This window comes from Neopsephotus bourkii, unplaced genomic scaffold (genome assembly GCF_033783945.1).
Source record: "Neopsephotus bourkii isolate Nb327-2 ecotype Australia unplaced genomic scaffold, CSIRO-AGI_Nbou_v1 NB_1779, whole genome shotgun sequence".
Classification (NCBI taxonomy): Eukaryota; Metazoa; Chordata; class Aves; order Psittaciformes; family Psittacidae; genus Neopsephotus; species Neopsephotus bourkii.
The window spans coordinates 65,733-84,255 of NW_026902253.1; the positions used below are offsets into that span (position 1 = coordinate 65,733).

General features: G+C 59.9%; 2 protein-coding genes and 3 non-coding genes across 5 annotated transcripts; 2 read left to right on the forward strand and 3 right to left on the reverse strand.

Annotated features, from left to right (window-relative positions):
- Nucleotides 1-240: 240 nt before the first annotated feature.
- Nucleotides 241-7,981, reverse strand: OTUB1 (OTU deubiquitinase, ubiquitin aldehyde binding 1). Its single transcript, XM_061379626.1, has 7 exons — nt 7,864-7,981; nt 7,161-7,222; nt 6,944-7,042; nt 6,049-6,167; nt 5,471-5,555; nt 2,297-2,491; nt 241-475 (listed from the first exon to the last, which is right to left on the reverse strand). The coding sequence occupies exons 1-7, from the start codon at nt 7,919-7,921 to the stop codon at nt 278-280; spliced, it is 816 nt and encodes a 271-aa protein (XP_061235610.1). The 5' UTR covers nt 7,922-7,981; the 3' UTR covers nt 241-277.
- Nucleotides 7,982-9,520: 1,539 nt separating this feature from the next.
- Nucleotides 9,521-9,711, forward strand: LOC133226293 (U2 spliceosomal RNA). Its single transcript, XR_009729468.1, has one exon. It is a non-coding gene; the product is annotated as a U2 spliceosomal RNA (small nuclear RNA).
- A 1,294-nt stretch (nt 9,712-11,005) lies between these two features.
- On the reverse strand, nt 11,006-11,196 carry LOC133226294 (U2 spliceosomal RNA). The gene has a single exon (XR_009729469.1). It is a non-coding gene; the product is annotated as a U2 spliceosomal RNA (small nuclear RNA).
- A 1,276-nt stretch (nt 11,197-12,472) lies between these two features.
- Nucleotides 12,473-12,663, reverse strand: LOC133226292 (U2 spliceosomal RNA). Its single transcript, XR_009729467.1, has one exon. It is a non-coding gene; the product is annotated as a U2 spliceosomal RNA (small nuclear RNA).
- A 2,476-nt stretch (nt 12,664-15,139) lies between these two features.
- LOC133226286 (TAF6-like RNA polymerase II p300/CBP-associated factor-associated factor 65 kDa subunit 6L) lies at nt 15,140-18,492 on the forward strand. The gene is made up of 10 exons (XM_061379624.1): nt 15,140-15,286; nt 15,373-15,459; nt 15,553-15,703; nt 15,788-15,838; nt 15,941-16,035; nt 16,606-16,680; nt 16,975-17,195; nt 17,278-17,410; nt 17,498-17,626; nt 17,711-18,492. The coding sequence occupies exons 1-10, from the start codon at nt 15,140-15,142 to the stop codon at nt 18,488-18,490; spliced, it is 1,869 nt and encodes a 622-aa protein (XP_061235608.1). The 3' UTR covers nt 18,491-18,492.
- Nucleotides 18,493-18,523: the final 31 nt, after the last annotated feature.

An 18,523-nucleotide genomic window follows, 5' to 3' on the forward strand; every position in this document is an offset into this window, starting at 1 on the left:
TTCCCCCAAAGGGGTCCAATGAGCATCCCCCATTGCATGGATCCCCCCAATGTGGTCCCTCCCACCCCATGGACCCCCCATCGATGCCCCCTCCCACCCCCCAACTACCTCCCACCCCCTTTGTACAGACACCCCAACGCAACCCCCAAGTGGTCCCACCCCCCAAATAAACATCCAGAGTGAGTGGGGCCACGTCTTTATTGGGGTGCGGGGGGTGGGGGTGGGGAGGAAGAGGGGTGCCGGGGGGGTGGGGGCCCCCCAGTGCTGGTGCAGGCGCTCACTTGTAGAGGATGTCGTAGTGGCCGGGGCGGTAGAGGAGGCAGACGCGGGGCTGGGAGCCCTCGGGGAAGACGTGGGGGTTGGTGGCCCCCCCTTCCCCCCGGTCCATGTATTCCACCAGGATGGAGACGTGCAGAGCCCGCGCCAGGGCGATGATGTGGATGTGGTCGCTCTCCTTGCACATGGGTTCCACCTCCTGGGGGGGGATGGGAGGGGAAGGGGGGGGAGAGGGGAAATGGGGGGGGGGGAACAAGGTTCATGGAAGGCTCATGGGAGGCGCGTTCAAGACCCATTCAAGGCTCATTCAAGGCCCATTCAAGACCCACTCAAGACCCACTCAAGGCCCATTCAAGACCCATTCAAGACCCATTCAAGACCCATTCAAGACCCATTCAAGGCCCATTCAAGACCCATTCAAGGCCCATTCAAGATCCAATGAAGACTCATTCAAGGATCATTCAAAACTCATTCAAAGCCCATTCAGGACTCATTCAAGACCCATTCAAGGCCCATTCAAGGCTCATTCAAGACCCATTCAAGGCTCATTCAAGACCCAGTCAAGACCAATTCAACGCCCATTCAAGACCCAACCAAGACTCATTCAAGTGCCATTCAAGACCTATTGAAGGCCCATTCAAGGCACATTCAGGACCCATTCAAGGCTCATTCAAGACCCATTTAAGACCTACTGAAGGCCCATTCAAGACCCATTCAAAACCCATTCAAGGCCCATTCTAGACCCATTCAAGGCCCATTCAAGGCTCATTCAAGACCCATTCAAGGCCCGTTCAAGGTCCATTCAAGACACATTCAACGCCCATTCAAAACCCATTCAAGGCCCATTCAAGGCTCATTCAAGGCTCATTTAAGGCCCATCCAAGGCCTGTTCAAGACCCATACAAGGCCCATTGAAGACCCATTGAAGATCTATTGAAGGCTCATTCAAGACCCATTGAAGACCTATTCAAGATCCATTCAAGACCCATTCAAGGCCCATTGAAGACCTATTGAAGGCTCATTCAAGGCCCACTGAAGGCTCATTCGAGGCCCACTGAAGGCCCATTCAAGACCGACTCAAGACCCATTCAAGACCCAACCAAGATTCATTCAAGGTCCATTCAAGACTCATTCTAGACCCATTCAAGATCCAATGAAGACTCATTCAAGGCTCATTCAAGACCCATCCAAGGCCTATTCAAGACCCATTTAAGATCCATTCAAGACGCATTCAAGGCCTATTCAAGACCCATCCAAGGCCCATTTAAGACTCATTCGAGACCCATCCAAGGCCCATTCAAGGCTCATTCAAGACCCATGCAAGGTCCATTCAAGACCCAACCAAGACTCACTCAAGGCCCATTGAAGACCTATTGAAGGCTCATTCAAGGCCCAGTGAAGGCCCATTCAATGCCCATTCAAGACCCAACCAAGATTCATTCAAGGCCCATTCAAGGCCTATTCAAGACCCATTCAAGACCCATTCAAGGCCCATCCAAGACCCATCCAAGGCCCATCCAAGGTCCATTCAAGGCTCATTCAAGTCCCATTCAAGACCCATCCAAGGCCCATTCAAGGCCCATTCAAGACCCATTCAAGACCCATCCAAGGTCCATTCAAGGCTCATTCAAGTCCCATTCAAGACCCATCCAAGGTCCATTCAAGGCTCATTCAAGTCCCATTCAAGACCCATCCAAGGTCCATTCAAGGCTCATTCAAGTCCCATTCAAGACCCATCCAAGGTCCATTCAAGGCCCACTCAAGACCCATTCGAGGTCCATTCAAGGCTCATTCAAGTCCCATTCAAGACCCATTTAAGAACCATTCAAGACCCATCCAAGGTCCATCCAAGGCTCATTCAAGACCCATCCAAGGTCTATTCAAGGCACATTCAAGGCCCATTCAAGGCCCATTCAAGACCCATCCAAGGCTCATTCAAGACCCATTCAAGACCCATTCCAGACCCATTCCAGACGTGCTCAAGGCCCGTTGCAGGCCCAGCCGGGGCCCTGGCCCTCACCTGCTGGCAGAACTCCTTGATGCTGCGCCCGCCCTCGAGGAACTGCTCGAAGAAGCGGCGGTGGCGCTGGAGGCAGCCGGAGGTGAGGAGCCGCAGGTAAACCACGAGGTAATCCGAGGTGCTGGGCTCGTTGAAGGCCGCCAGCAGCTCCGGCAGCGGCACGCGGCGCTCCACGCGCTCGATCAGCTCCATGAACTGCGACACGTGGGGACACGCACGGGTTAATGTGGGGGGACACAGGGGTTAACGTGGGGACACACATGGGTTAACGTGGGTATCACATGGGGACACACATGGGTTAACGTGGGGCCACACATGGGTTAACGTGGGTAACACATGGGTTAACGTGGGTAACACATGGGGACACAGGGGTTAACGTGGGGACACACAGGGGTTAACGTGGGTAACACATGGGGACACACATGGGTTAACGTGGGTAACACATGGGGACACACATGGGTTAACGTGGGGACACACATGGGTTAACGTGGGGACACACATGGGTTAACGTGGGTAACACATGGGGACACACATGGGTTAACGTGGGGACACACATGGGTTAAAGTGGGGACACACATGGGGACACACAGGGGTTAACGTGGGGACACACATGGGTTAACGTGGGTAACACATGGGTTAACGTGGGTAACACATGGGGACACAGGGGTTAACGTGGGGACACACATGGGTTAACGTGGGGACACACATGGGTTAACGTGGGTAACACATGGGGACACAGGGGTTAACGTGGGGACACACATGGGTTAACGTGGGGACACACATGGGTTAACGTGGGTAACACATGGGTTAACGTGTGTAACACATGGGGGCACACACGGGTTAACGTGGGGACACACATGTGGACACACATGGGTTAACGTGGGGACACACATGGGTTAACGTGGGGACACACATGGGACACACATGGGTTAACGTGGGGACACACATGGGTTAACGTGGGTAACACATGGGTTAACGTGGGTAACACATGGGGACACACATGGGTTAACGTGGGGACACACATGGGTTAACGTGGGTAACACATGGGGACACACACGGGTTAACATGGGGACACACATGTGGACACACATGGGTTAATGTGGGGACACACATGGGGACACACATGGGTTAACGTGGGGACACACATGTGGACACACATGGGTTAATGTGGGGACACACATGGGTTAACGTGGGGACACACATGGGTTAACGTGGGTAACACATGGGGACACACATGGGTTAACGTGGGGACACACATGGGCTAATGTGGGGACACACATGGGTTAACGTGGGGACACACATGGGACACACAGGGGTTAACGTGGGGACACACATGGGTTAACGTGGGTAACACATGGGTTAACGTGTGTAACACATGGGGACACACACGGGTTAACGTGGGGACACACATGTGGACACACATGGGTTAACGTGGGGACACACATGGGTTAACGTGGGGACACACATGGGTTAACATGGGGACACACATGGGACACACATGGGTTAACGTGGGGACACACATGGGTTAACGTGGGGACACACATGGGTTAACGTGGGTAACACATGGGTTAACGTGGGTAACACATGGGGACACACATGGGTTAACGTGGGGACACACATGGGTTAACGTGGGTAACACATGGGTTAACGTGGGTAACACATGGGGACACACATGGGTTAACGTGGGGACACACATGTGGACACACATGGGTTAATGTGGGGACACACATGGGGACACACATGGGTTAACGTGGGGACACACATGGGTTAACGTGGGGACACACATGTGGACACACATGGGTTAATGTGGGGACACACATGGGTTAACGTGGGGACACACATGGGTTAACGTGGGTAACACATGGGGACACGCATGGGTTAACATGGGTAACACATGGGGACACACATGGGTTAACATGGGGACACGCATGGGTTAACGTGGGTAACACATGGGGACACACATGGGTTAACATGGATAACGCACAGGGACACACGCATTAATATGGGCAACACACGGGTGAACACATGGGTTAACATGGCTAACACATGGGGACGCACATGTATTAACATGGGTAACACACGGGGACGCACACGTGTTAACATGGGTAACACAGGGACACACGCTGGTTAACATGGGTAACACATGGGTAAACACGTGTTAACGTGGGCAACACACAGGGACACACATGTTAACATGGGTAACATATGGGGACACACTGGTGTTAACATGGGCAACACACAGCTCATCAGCACACCCACGTGTTAAAATGGGCAACACATAGGTAACAAACCACACACACGTGTCACTGTCACACACACGTGTGTCACACACGCGTCTTAACATGGGCAACACACGGGTAACGGGGTGCATGCACGTGTGTTGACATGGATAACGTACATGTCATTGGCACAGACACATGCCACTGTCAAACACAAGCCACCGTCACACACAGGTGTCACAGTCACACACACACGTCACTGTCACAGACACATCACTGACACACACATGTGTTACTGTCACACGTGGTCACTGTCATACATGTCACTGTCCCAGACACGTGTCACTGTCCCAGATACGTGTCACTGTCACAGACACACGTGTCACTGTCATGCACGTGTCACTGTCACGCACGTGTCACTGTCACGCACGTGTCACCATCCCACACACACGTGTCCCCATCCCACACACATGTGTCACCGTCACACACACACGTGTCACCGTCACACACACACGTGTCACCATCACACACACGTCACTGTCACACACACGTGTGTCACTGTCACACACACACGTGTCACCGGCACACAGACGTCACTGACACACACACACGTGTCGCCGTCAAACACACGTGTCACTGTCACAGACACGTGTCACTGTCACACACACACGTGTCACCTGCACACACACACGTGTCACCGTCACAGACACGTGTCACTATCACACAGTCACTGTCATACACACGTGTCACCGTCACACACACACGTGTCACCGTCACACACACGTGTCACTGTCATACATGTCACTGGCACAGACACATATCACCATCACGCACGCATGTGTGTCACCGTCACACACACGCGTGTCACCGTCCCACACATGTGTCACCGTCACACACACACGTGTCTCCATCACACACGTGTCACCGTCACACACATGTATGTCCCATGTCCCACCGTGTTGTGGAAGTCCTCAATGGTGAACTCGGTGAAGCCCTGAGCCACCAGCTCCTCCTTGCTGCGCGCTGACACCTCCTTGAACCTGGGGGGGGCAATGGGAAGGGGTCATGGGGGGCACCAGCCCCCAGAGACAGGGGGACACAGAGGGGGGTTGGGGGGGGACCCATAGGCATGACGGGGGGTGACAAAGGGCATCCAGAGGACTTGGGAAGGGGACCCCAGGATGCCCGGGAGGGAGCCCTGGGTATAGTGGGGGAGGGGCGGGACCACCAAGTATATGGGGGGGGAGGAGAGGGTCCCTGAGTCTGGGAGGGCCAATGACACCCAAAGGACTTGGGAAGGGGCACCCAAGGTTGAGGGGGGGGGGGGCCATTACATGAGAGTCCCTGCTATGGGGGGGTCCCTGCATTGGGGCCATCCTGCTATAGGGGGTCCCTCCTATGGGGGGGGGTTCCCTGCTATGCGGGTCCTTGCTATGGGGGGGTTCCTGCTATGGGGCCATCCTGCTATAGGGGGTCCCTCCTATGGGGGTCCTTGCTATGGGGGTTCCCTGCTATGGGGGGGGGCTCCCCCACCGCTGCAGCTCCTGCCCGTCCTCCAGCAGCGCCTCCAGGTGCGCGAAGCCAAAGGCTCGATAGAAGCAGTTCCCGTCCGGCCGCGTCTTCCGGATGTAGGAGTACTTCTGGAGCAGGTCCTGGAACGGGGGGGGTGGGAGGGGGCTGAAGAGGAGAGGGGCGGGGGGAGCAGGAGCCCCTCCCCCCACCGAGACCCATAGCGGAGGGATTCAGTGCCCCCCAGCCCCACACCCTAACACTAACCCCTAACCATAAGCCCTAAAACAAACGATAACCCTAAACCCTACACTAACACCTAATGCTAACACAAACCCTAACCATAACCCCTAACCCTAAACCTAACCCCAAACTCTAACCCCTAACCCTGACCCTAACACTAAACCCAAACCCTAACCCACAACCCTAACCCCTAATGCCTAACCCTGACCCTAAACACCTAACCCTAACTCCTAACTCTAACCCCTAACACTAACAACTAACCCTAACCCTAACCCAAAACCCTAACCTCTAACCCTACACCCTAACTGTAACACCAAACCCAAACCCCTAACCCTAACCTGTAACCACTAACACTAACCCCCAACACTAACCCCTAAGCCAAACCACACCTAGCCCCTAATGCCTAACCCTGACCATAAACCCCTAACCCTAACCCCTAACTCTAAGCCTAAACCCCTAACCCTAACCCTAACCCCTAACTCCTAACTCTAACCCCTAATCCTAAACCCTAACCCCTAACCCTGACCCTAACCTAACACCACACCCTAACCCCTAACCACTAACCCTAACCCCAAACCCTAACCCTAACAATAACCCTAACCCCCAACCACTAACCCTAACACCTAACCCTAACCCTAACCCCCAACCCTAACCCCTAACCCTCCCCCTAACCCACCTTGATCTTCTGCTGGTAGATGTGGTCATCCTCGGCGTACTCCTTGTAGAGCACGGCCAGGTCCAGGCGCTCCGACACCAGCGGGTTCTGCACCGCGATCTGCACCGGGAGCCGGGAACGGGGCGGGGGGGGAGCCCCAAAGTGGGGTTTGGGGTCCCCTCAAGCACTTGGGAGGGGGGATGGGGTTCAAAGCGGGGGGGGGGGTTGGGGGTCTCACCTCCTGCTGGATCCGGTCCTGCTGGGCCATGATGGCCTCATCGTAGGCCAGGCAGTTCACACCTATGGGGGTGGTGGGTGTCAAGGGGGGACCCCCATGGACACGGGGCCTTTGTCCGTCCCCCCATGGGAACCCCCAAATTGGGTCAGGGGGGCATTGGGGGGCTACAGGGACCCTATGGGATTGGGGGGGGGTGATAGGGGAGCTATAGGGGGGTATTGGGGTGCTGGGAGGGCCTATGAGGGAACAGGGGGAGACTGGAGCATTATGGGGCGCTATAGGAGTGCTATGGGGGCATTTTTGGGGGGCTATGGGGGGTTATGGGCAACTATGGGGCGCTATAGGGTGCCATAGGAGTGCTATGGGGCACTATTGGGGTGCTATAGGGTGCCATGGGAGTGCTATGGGGCGCTACTGGGGTGCTATGGGGTGCCATGGGAGTGCTATGGGGCACTACAGGGTGCCATAGGAGTGCTATCGGGTGCAATAGGTTGCCGTAGGAGTGCTATGGGGAGCTATTGGGGCCCTATAGGGTGCCGTAGGAGTGCTATGGGGCGCTATAGGGTGCCATAGGAGTGCTATGGGGCGCGATGGGGCGCTATAGGGTGCCGTAGGAGTGCCATGGGGAGCTATGGGGGCCCTATAGGGTGCCGTAGGAGTGCTATGGGGCGCTATGGGGCGCAGTGCCGGGTCCCTCCGGTACCGTCCGCGTCGCCGCCGAGCGGCTCCGGCTGCTGCTGAGGCTCCTCCGCCGCCATCATCCGCCGCAGCCCCGCCCCGCACAGCGCTTCCGGGTCACCGGCAGCCGCCAGCACAGCTTCCGGAGCAAAATCCGCCCCGCCGGAAGCGCTCCGGGCCACTCAGCAACAAACCCCGCCCACAGGCGCCCGCAGCACCAATCAACAGCCAGAGTGGGCGGGATGTCACGCCCCAAGCGACAGTCCCCGCCCCTAGTGACCACACGGGGGCGAGACGGGCTCGCCTCTAGCAACAAGCCACGCCCATAGAGACGCGGGGTGTGTCTATGGGGGCGGGGCTATGCAAATGAAGATCCGAAGGGGACGCTGGGAGGGTGCGGGGAGAGGGTTAATGACAGAGCGGAGCCTCAGGGCCATGGTAGGGTCCCGATGCTATCCCTGTGCTGCGCCTGCTGCTGCTGGCAACTCAATACCCGCTCTGTGATAGACCTGGTGTCCCGGCCCCAAACCCTCCATGGTGTGCCGAGGAGAAGCTGGAGCAGCTCCCATAGGAACCAGGCTGAGGACATTGGGGCTGGAGGAGAGAAGCTGCGAGGAGAGCTCAGAGCAGGTTCCAGGCTCTGAAGGATGCTGGGGAGGGACCTGCATGAGGGACTTGATAGGACAAGGGGTGATGGGGTCAGACTGGGACAGGGGAGATTGAGACTGGATTGAAGGAAGCTCTTCCCTGTGAGGGTGCCCAGGGGAGCTGTGGCTGCCCCATCCCTGGCCAGGTTGGACACAGGGGCTTGGAGCAAGCTGCTCCAGTGGAGGGGGTCCCTGCCTATGGCAGGGGTTGGAGCTGGATGAGCTTTAATGTCCAAGACACCGGTAACGCTTCATAACGCTTGGCTCTCCTTTAACCAAGATAAGAATCCCTCCTCCATAGACCCGGCTGTGCTGGGCTCCATCGTGCTCTCCCTCATCCCCAGAACATTGGACATCCCGAAGGGCACCTGGAGCCGCTGTGGTGGCTTCAGTGGAGCCCTCTCCCCTCCTCATGAGCCTCAATCCCCTCATTAGCACCAACTCCCACCCTCCTCTGGGATCAGTGGGCACGTTCACCCTTGCCTCCTCATCCCCATTATACCCCCAGTTTCCTCCCCAAGGACTCATCTGGGGCATTCTGAGGCCATTTCAGGTGCAGGGTTGGGGCCAGCGGAGCTGCGGGGTGGGGAGCGGTGCTGGGAAAGGGCTCGGAGCAGTTTTGGGGTGTAAAGGGGCAATTTTGGGGTCTGAGGTGGGAGCTCCCCCATTGCCCCGGCTCCAGCCGCATCCTTCATCCCCCAGCACAGCCACATCCTTCATCCCCGAATCGATGGGCGGGGCCATGCAAATCAGCGCTGTGAGGGGCGTATGGGGTGTGATGCCAATGAGGGTTCCCCGGTGCAACTCAGGGGGCGGGGCTATGCTAATGAGATACAAACCGGCTCGCAGAGGGTGCCGGGAGGTCCACAGCGGGCGGGTTCCCGGTGCTCAGCGGGGTTCGGTGCCCGCGGGATGAGGACAAGGACGCGGGACGGTGCGGGGAGAGCAGCGGGCAAGGAGCCGTGGGGCGGAGCGGGGTGAGCGTGATGTGAGTGCGGGCCCACTTGGGGCCGGGGACAGGGGGGCAGGGAGGGCATCGCTTCTCGGCCTTTTGGCTAAGATCAAGTGTAGTATCTGTTCTTATCAGTTTAATATCTGATACGTCCTCGATGAGAGGACTTTATATTAAACGGATTTTTGGGCGTGGGAGCCGGACCCGGAGCTTGCTCCATCCGCTCCGCGCATCGTCCCGGTATTGCAGCGCCTCCGGGCTCGGTGCACCCCTGCGGGGGATCTCACGGTGGTCAAAGACAGAGCAAAACCGTAGAGCAATGGTAGAGTCCCGATGTTATTCATCTGCTGTGGTTGATGCTGCTCTTCCCGGGATAACTCGGTACTCGCTCTGTGGTAGACCTGGGGTCTCATCCCCAAACCTCTCCGTGGTCTCCAGAGCAGGCAGGGGCTGGATCAGCTCCTATAGGAGGCAGGCTGAGGGCATTGGGGCTGGAGGAGAGAAGCTGCGAGGAGAGCTCAGAGCAGGTTCCAGGCTCTGAAGGATGCTGGGGAGGGACCTGCATGAGGGACTTGATAGGACAAGGGGTGATGGGGTCAGACTGGGACAGGGGAGATTTAGACTGGATTGAAGGAAGCTCTTCCCTGTGGGGGTGCCCAGGGGAGCTGTGGCTGCCCCATCCTTGGCCAGGTTGGACACAGGGGCTTGGAGCAAGCTGCTCCAGGGGAAGGGGTCCCTGCCCATGGCAGGGGTTGGAGCTGGATGAGCTTTAAGGTCCAAAACACCGGTAACGCTTCATAACGCTTGGCTCTCCTTTAACCAAGGTAAGAATCCCTCCTCCATAGACCCGGCTGTGCTGGGCTCCCTCGTGCTCTCCCTCATCCCCAGCACCTTGGTCACCCCTAAGGGCACCTGGAGCCGCTGTGGTGGCTTCAGTGGAGCCCTCTCCCCTCCTCATGAACCTCAATCACCTCATGAACCCCAACTCCCACCCTCCTCTGGGGTCAGTGGGCGCTTCCACCCTTGCCTCCTCATGCCCATCCTGCAGGAGCAGTTTCCTCCCCAAGGACTCATCTGGGGCATTCTGAAGCCATTTCGGGTGCAGGGCTGGGGCCAGCGGAGCTGCGGGGTGGGGAGCGGTGTTGGGAAAGGGCTCGGAGCAGTTTTGGGGTGGAAAGGGGCAATTTTGGGGTCTGAGGTGGGAGCTCCCCCGTTGCCCCGGCTCCAGCCACATCCTTCATCCCCGAATCGATGAGCGGGGCCATGCAAATCAGCGCTGTGAGGGGCGTATGGGGTGTGATGCCAATGAGGGTTCCCCGGTGCCGCTCAGGGGGCGGGGCTATGCTAATGAGATACAAACCGGCTCGCAGAGGGTGCCGGGAGGTCCACAGCGGGCGGGTTCCCGGTGCTCAGCGGGGTTCGGTGCCCGCGGGATGAGGACAAGGACGCGGGACGGTGCGGGGAGAGCAGCGGGCAAGGAGCCGTGGGGCGGAGCGGGGTGAGCGTGATGTGAGTGAGTGCGGGCCCGCTTGGCTTCGGTCTGTCTTTGACCACCACGAGATCCCCCGCAGGGGTGCACCGAGCCCGGAGGCGCTGCAATACCGGGACGATGCGCGGAGCGGATGGAGCAAGCTCCGGGTCCGGCTCCCACGCCCAAAAATCCGTTTAATATAAAGTCCTCTCATCGAGGACGTATCAGATATTAAACTGATAAGAACAGATACTACACTTGATCTTAGCCAAAAGGCCGAGAAGCGATGCCCTCCCTGCCCCCCTGTCCCCGGCCCCAAGCGGGCCCGCACTCACTCACATCACGCTCACCCCGCTCCGCCCCACGGCTCCTTGCCCGCTGCTCTCCCCGCACCGTCCCGCGTCCTTGTCCTCATCCCGCGGGCACCGAACCCCGCTGAGCACCGGGAACCCGCCCGCTGTGGACCTCCCGGCACCCTCTGCGAGCCGGTTTGTATCTCATTAGCATAGACCCGCCCCCTGAGCGGCACCGGGGAACCCTCATTGGCATCACACCCCATACGCCGCTCACAGCGCTGATTTGCATGGCCCCGCCCATCGATTCGGGGATGAAGGATGTGGCTGTGCTGGGGGATGAAGGATGCGGCTGGAGGCGCGGCAATGGGGGAGCTCCCACCTCAGACCCCAAAATTGCCCCTTTACACCCCAAAACTGCTCCGAGCCCTTTCCCAACACCGCTCCCCACCCCGCAGCTCCGCTGGCCCCAGCCCTGCACCCCAAATGGCTTCAGAATGCCCCAGATGAGTCCTTGGGGAGGAAACTGGGGGGATAATGGGGATGAGGAGGCAAGGGTGAACGTGCCCACTGATCCCAGAGGAGGGTGGGAGTTGGGGTTCATGAGGTGATTGAGGCTCATGAGGAGGGGAGAGGGCTCCACTGAAGCCACCACAGCGGCTCCAGCTGCCGTTAGGGATGACCAATGTTCTGGGGATGGGGAGAGCACGATGGAGCCCAGCAAAGCCGAGTCTATGGAGGAGGGATTCTTACCTTGGTTAAAGGCAGAGCCAAGCGTTATCGGTGTTTTGGACCTTAAAGCTCATCCAGCTCCAACCCCTGCCATGCACAGGGACCCCTTGCACTGCAGCAGCTTGCTCCAAGCCCCTGTGTCCAACCTGGCCAGGGATGGGGCAGCCACAGCTCCTCTGGGCACCCTCACAGGGAAGAGCTTCCTTCAATCCAGTCTCAATCTCCCCTGTCCCAGTCTGACCCCATCACCCCTTGTCCTATCAAGTCCCTCATGCAGGTCCCTCCCCAGCATCCTTCAGAGCCTAGAACCTGCTCGCAGCTCTCCTCGCAGCTTCTCTCCTCCAGCCCCAATGCCCTCAGCCTGGTTCCTATGGGAGCTGCTCCAGCCCCTGCTCTGGAGACCATGGAGGGGTTTGGGGACGAGATACCAGGTCTATAATGGAGCAGGTACCGAGTTATCCCACAGCAGAGGAATAACATCGGGAAGCTACCATTGCTCTAACGCTTCGCTCTGTCTTTGACCACCACGAGATCCCCCGTAGGGGTGCACCGAGCCCGGAGGCGCTGCAATACCGGGACGATGCGCGGAGCGGATGGAGCAAGCTCCGGGTCCGGCTCCCACGCCCAAAAATCCGTTTAATATAAAGTCCTCTCATCGAGGACGTATCAGATATTAAACTGATAAGAACAGATACTACACTTGATCTTAGCCAAAAGGCCGAGAAGCGATGCCCTCCCTGCCCCCCTGTCCCCGGCCCCAAGCGGGCCCGCACTCACTCACATCACGCTCACCCCGCTCCGCCCCACGGCTCCTTGCCCGCTGCTCTCCCCGCACCGTCCCGCGTCCTCGTCCTCATCCCGCGGGCACCGAACCCCGCTGAGCACCGGGAACCCGCCCGCTGTGGACCTCCCGGCACCCTCTGCGAGCCGGTTTGTATCTCATTAGCATAGCCCCGCCCCCTGAGCGGCACCGGGGAACCCTCATTTGCATCACACACCATACGCCCCTCACAGCGCTGATTTGCATGGCCCCGCCCATCGATTCGGGGATGAAGGATGCGGCTGGAGCCCGGGCAATGGGGGAGCTCCCAACTCAGACCCCAAAATTGCCCCTTTACACCCCAAAACTGCTCCGAGCCCTTTCCCAACACCGCTCCCCACCCCGCAGCTCCGCTGGCCCCAGCCCTGCACCCCAAATGGCTTCAGAATGCCCCAGATGAGTCCTTGGGGAGGAAACTGCTCCTGCAGGATGGGCATGAGGAGGCAAGGGTGAAAGCGCCCACTGACCCCAGAGGAGGGTGGGAGTTGGGGTTCATGAGGTGATTGAGGCTCATGAGGAGGGGAGAGGGCTCCACTGAAGCCACCACAGCGGCTCCAGGTGCCCTTAGGGGTGACCAAGTAGCTGGGGATGAGGGAGAGCACGGTGGAGCCCAGCACAGCCGGGTCTATGGAGGAGGGATTCTTATCTTGGTTAAAGGCAGAGCCAAGCGTTACCGGTGTCTTGGACATTAAAGCTCCTCCAGCTCCAACCCCTGCCATGGGCAGGGACCCCTTCCCCTGCAGCAGCTTGCTCCAAGCCCCTGTGTCCAACCTGGCCAGGGATGGGGCAGCCACAGCTCCCCTGGGCACCCTCACAGGGAAGAGCTCCCTTCAATCCAGTCTCAATCTCCCCTGTCCCAGTCTGACCCCATCACCCCTTGTCCTATCGAGTCCCTCATGCAGGTCCCTCCCCAGCATCCTTCAGAGCCTGGAACCTGCTCTGAGCTCTCCTCGCAGCTTCTCTCCTCCAGCCCCAATGCCCTCAGCCTGGCTCCTATGGGAGCTGCTCCAGCCCCTGCTCATCCCCCTCTGCCCTTGCTCCGTGTCCCCTCATCCGGATCGTAGATGGGTCATGGATGATCTGGATGAGGGTCATCCATCACCTGGTTCCTTCCTCAGCACTCACAGTAAAGAACTTCTTCCTTAGACCTAACCTGAACTTGCCCTGCTCCAGTTTGAACCCATCACCCCTTGTCCCATCGCACCAGTCCTTGATGAGAGCCTCTGAGCTCACCTTGCAGCTTCACTTCTCCAGCCCCTTTCTGTGGACCATGGGGAGGGGACTGGGGATGGGACACCAGGTCTACCCACAGAGCGGGTATTTATCCCCAATGGAGCATCAGCAGCAACCGCAGCGCAAGAACGGGTTTTTAGGTTTAACCACCCTATAGAAAGTCCTCTGACCCCAGGGAATAAAGGGTTCCCATTGTGCCTGCTTGCTTGAGCAATCGCTGTGCTTGGTGAAGCAGAACCATAGCAAAGCAGCCAGAACGGTGAAGCAGAACTGGAGGAGTCGCAGCTGCCGGGTGGAATTGTTGTAGATGGGATTCGTAGCTTAACATGGGAGACATCCTTGTTTAATCAGCATCCATGGAAAGAAAAGGAACCAAAGACAGCAGAGGAACAACGTCTGCAAGCTTGACATGTTCCTGCTTTGGGATACCTAAAACCGCCTTGTACCGACCCTGAGGTGTGGACAGGAGCCGAAACCCCATTGAGCCTGCGTGGAAGCAAGAGGTTCCCGGCGGTGATGAAGAGGAACGAGAGGCCTTCATCCTCACGGCCTCCACCAGGAGGCACAGTGCAAGCGCACCAATGGGATGAATGCCGGGAACCCGATTATACTGCTAAACGGGAATAGGGTTTGCATATGTATGAGGCGTGAAGCAGTCCCATGTGTAGGTAACCATTGTGTGCAATATAAACGACCCCAGTGGCAGAGGGAAGGTGCGCCTGCTATGGAGGAGCGGTCCCCGTGCGCCCCAGTGCTGAATAAAGCATCCCTACCTTACAACTATAACGAGCTGTGGAATCAATCCGCGCATCACCTCTCCTCGAGGCATTACGCTTGAGCTTAGGCAAAAGGGTAACGCTTGGCGTTCTCCTCTGCTCCCATGGACAAGCAGGCCCGCACTTACTGACATCACGGTCACCCGGTTTCGCTCTCCCGTCCCGTTCTTCGCTTTGCTCCCCGCAGTATCCCGCATCTCCTCCCGGTTCCTCATGCAGAGGCCCCCCTCCAAACCCCCAAAACCCCGTTCCGCCGTCTCCCGTCGTCCCCTTCGCGTTTTTATTAGCATATCCCCACCCCCTACGCACCCAGCGCCTCGCTCTGATTGGCCCGCTCCGACGCGGTGGGCGGAGCCCGCCTGGGCCCGCCGGGCATCATGTCGGAGCGGGAGGAGCGGCGCTTCGTGGAGCTGCCCCGGGACTCGGTGCGGTTGATGGCGGAGAGCACCGGGCTGGAGCTCAGCGACGAGGTGGCGGCGCTGCTGGCCGAGGACGTCTGCTACCGCCTGCGGGAGGCCACGCAGGTGCGGCCGGCGCGGCCCGGCCCTTCCCGAGGCCTGTTCCTGTGTGCCGGTAGCGGTACCGGTAACGGTGCCCCCCCCTCCTTTAGAACAGCTCCCAGTTCATGAAGCACACGCGGAGGCGGAAGCTGACGGTGGAGGATTTCAACCGGGCGCTGCGCTGGAGCAACGTGGAGGTGCGGAGATGGGCACCGGGTCCACATCCGTGCTGGGGGGGGGGGATGCTGAGGGTACCATAGCAGCATCCCCATTGCCATCCCTTGGAGCAGGCTGTGTGCGGATACGGCTCCCAGGATGCGCTGCCCTTCCGGGCCATCAAGGAAGGGGAGTTGTACTTCCAAGAGGATCGCGAGGTGAACCTGGTGGAGCTGGCGCTGGCCACCAACATCCCCAAGGGATGCGCTGAGACGGCCGTGAGGGGTGAGGGACCGGCACCCAGCACCCTGACCCCCCCCCATCCCCAGTGTGGGCACCCAGTGCCATCACCACCGCGCTCTCTTCCAGTGCACATCTCCTACCTGGATGGAAAAGGCAACCTGGAGCCACAGGGAGCCGGTATGGGGGGGGTGGCAGTGGGTTGGAGGGGGGGGTTTGTCCTCCCCATAGGGGACCATGGGGTGATGTTGTTGTCCCCCCCACACCCGACCGCCACCGCAGTGCCCAGCGCCGTGTCCACACTGACCGATGACCTGCTCAAGTACTACCAGCACGTCACCCGCGCGGTGCTGGGCGATGACCCCCAGCTGATGAAGGTGCGTTGGGGTTGGGGGTTCCCCTGTCCTCAACCCCAGTACCCCAACATGGGGCTGATACCCCCTGCTCCTCACCCCCAGCACCCCAACATGGGGCTGACCCCCCTGCTCCTCACCCCCAGCACCCCAACATGGGGCGGACCCCCCCTGCTCCTCACCCCCAGCACCCCAACATGTGGCCGACCCCCCCTGTTCCTCACCCCCAGCACCCCAACACATAGGGCTCACCCCCCCCGTTCCTCGCCCCCAGCACCCCAACATGGGGCTGACCCCCTCCCACTCATCACCCCAGCACCCCAACATGGGGCTGACCCCCCTGCTCCTCACCCCCAGCACCCCAACATGGGGCTGATCCCCCCTGCTCCTCACCACCAGCACCCCAACACATGGGGCTGAGCCCCCCTGTTCCTCACCCTCACACCCCAACATGGGGCTGACCCCCCCCATTCCTCACCCCAAGAAACCCCCCCGCTCCTCACCCCCAGCACCCCAACATGGCGCATGACCCCCCCTGCTCCTCACCCCCAGCACCCCAACATGGGGCTGACCCCCCCTGCTCCTCACCCTTAGGTGGCCCTCCAGGACCTCCAGACCAACTCCAAGATCGCCGCGCTCCTGCCTTACTTCGTCTACGTGGTCAGCGGGGTGAGCACCGGCGCTGCCATGGGGATGGGGATGGGGATGGGGATGGGGATGGGATGGGGATGGGGATGGGATGGGGATGGGGATGGATGGGGATAGGGATGGGGATGGGGATGGGGATGGATGGGGATGGGGATGGGGATGGGGATGGATGGGGATGGGGATGGGGATGGATGGGGATGGGGATGGGGATGGGGATGGGGATGAGGATGGGGATGGGGATGTAGCTCCCCACCAACAGGAGGGATGCGTCTCCTCACCGACCCCACTCCCGGTGCCGCCACCGGTTGCCCATAGGTGAAATCCGTGAGCCACGACCTGGAGCAGCTCAACCGGTTGTTGCACATCGCCCGGAGCCTCATCCAGAACCCCTTCCTGTGCCTCGGCTCCTACGTGTGCAGTCTGATCGCCAGCGTCATGTACTGCGTCCTGGAGCCCTTGGCCGCCTCCATCAACCCCCTCAACGACCACTGGACCCTCCGGGACTACGCTGCCATGCTGCTCAGCCGCATCTTCTGGTGAGCTTTGGGGGGTACCCTCACCCCACATCAGGCCCCACAGCACCAGTGCGATGCCTTTTGTGTTACCCCTGCCCCATAGGACTCACGGTGATTTGGTGAGCGGCCTCTACCACCAAATCCTCCTCTCGCTCCAGAAGGTTCTGGCTGACCCAGTGCGCCCGCTCTGCTCCCATTACGGCGCCGTGGTGGGGCTGCACGCCTTGGGGTGGAAGGTGAGCGATGGTGGAGGGGTTCAACCGCGATGTGTGGGTCACCCCCATCCCATCCCGCTGCTCTCCTCACCCTTGTGCCCTCCGCAGGCCGTCGAGCGGGTGCTGTACCCGCATCTCCCCACCTACTGGACCAACCTCCAGGCGGTCCTGGATGATTACTCGGTCTCCAACGCCCAGGTCAAAGCCGATGGGCACAAAGTCTATGGAGCCATCCTGGTGAGCCCCCAGCTCGCGCCGTGGGGCTGGTTGTGGGGCACACAAGCTCCCCATTGCCCCCCTCTTTCCTCCCTCCCCGTACAGGTGGCTGTTGAGCGACTCTTGAAGATGAAGGCTCAACAAGCACCGGTGCCCAGCGCCGATCCGCGCCACGAGGGTTCACCGCGGCACAGCCCCAAGCAGGACCCGGAGCTTGGCTTTGGCCTCGGGCGCCCCTTCCTGCAGTTGGGGGGCGGCAGCGGGGGGCCCCCATCTTCCTCGTCCTCCTCCTCCTCCTCCTCGCCCCCCGCCGCGCCGCCCGCGCTCTCCCTGCACCACATGTACCGCGAGCTCTACGACTTCTTCGGCGACAGCTTGGCCGCCCGGTTCGGCACCGGTTTGCCACCGAGCGCAGGCCAACCCAACGAGGGGCCCCCCGAGGGTCCCCGCAAGGACCCCCCCAGTTTTGGGGGTGAAGGCGCGGCGCGGAAGATGCCGCAGTTGACGGCGAGCGCCACGGTGAGCCCGCGCGATGAGGAGGCGGTGGCGGTGGTAACGATGGCGACGCGCCCGGTGCTGCACCGCACCGCCAGCCTCCCCCGGCCCCGCGGGGCTCCCCGGCAGCCCGGCCACCGGCCCGGTCCCCGTGATGTGTTCCAGAAGTGCCGCTTCGCACCGCGCGGGGCCCCCCGGTTCAGCTTCGTCATCGCCGGGCGCCAGGCGGGGCGGCGCTGCCAGGGCCGCCGCTTCCAAACCAGCTTCCCCCAGCACCACGGGCCCGGGCACGTGTCCCGGTACGCACAGAAGCTGCCCATGATCGGGCGCAGCCCCCGGCCCGCGCGGCGATGGCCTCGTGCTGAGTATTCGCTGCATCTCCTGTTGTGAGCAGGGGGACGGCACCGGCACCGGCACCGGCAC

What these genes read in the sequence shown, in the direction of transcription:
- OTUB1 (XM_061379626.1), bottom strand. Translation starts at nt 7,921, where the DNA reads ATGATGGCGGCGGAGGAGCCTCAGCAGCAGCCGGAGCCGCTCGGCGGC. An exon ending in AGGACCGGATCCAGCAGGAG is followed by an intron (nt 7,043 to 7,160) that starts GTGAGACCCCCA and finishes CTCCCGGTGCAG; the next exon opens with ATCGCGGTGCAGAACCCGCT. An exon ending in TTGAGGACTTCCACAACACG is followed by an intron (nt 2,492 to 5,470) that starts GTGGGACATGGG and finishes CACGTGTCGCAG; the next exon opens with TTCATGGAGCTGATCGAGCG.
- LOC133226286 (XM_061379624.1), top strand. Translation starts at nt 15,140, where the DNA reads ATGTCGGAGCGGGAGGAGCGGCGCTTCGTGGAGCTGCCCCGGGACTCG. An exon ending in TGCGCTGGAGCAACGTGGAG is followed by an intron (nt 15,460 to 15,552) that starts GTGCGGAGATGG and finishes CCCTTGGAGCAG; the next exon opens with GCTGTGTGCGGATACGGCTC. An exon ending in CCTGGAGCCACAGGGAGCCG is followed by an intron (nt 15,839 to 15,940) that starts GTATGGGGGGGG and finishes CCGCCACCGCAG; the next exon opens with TGCCCAGCGCCGTGTCCACA.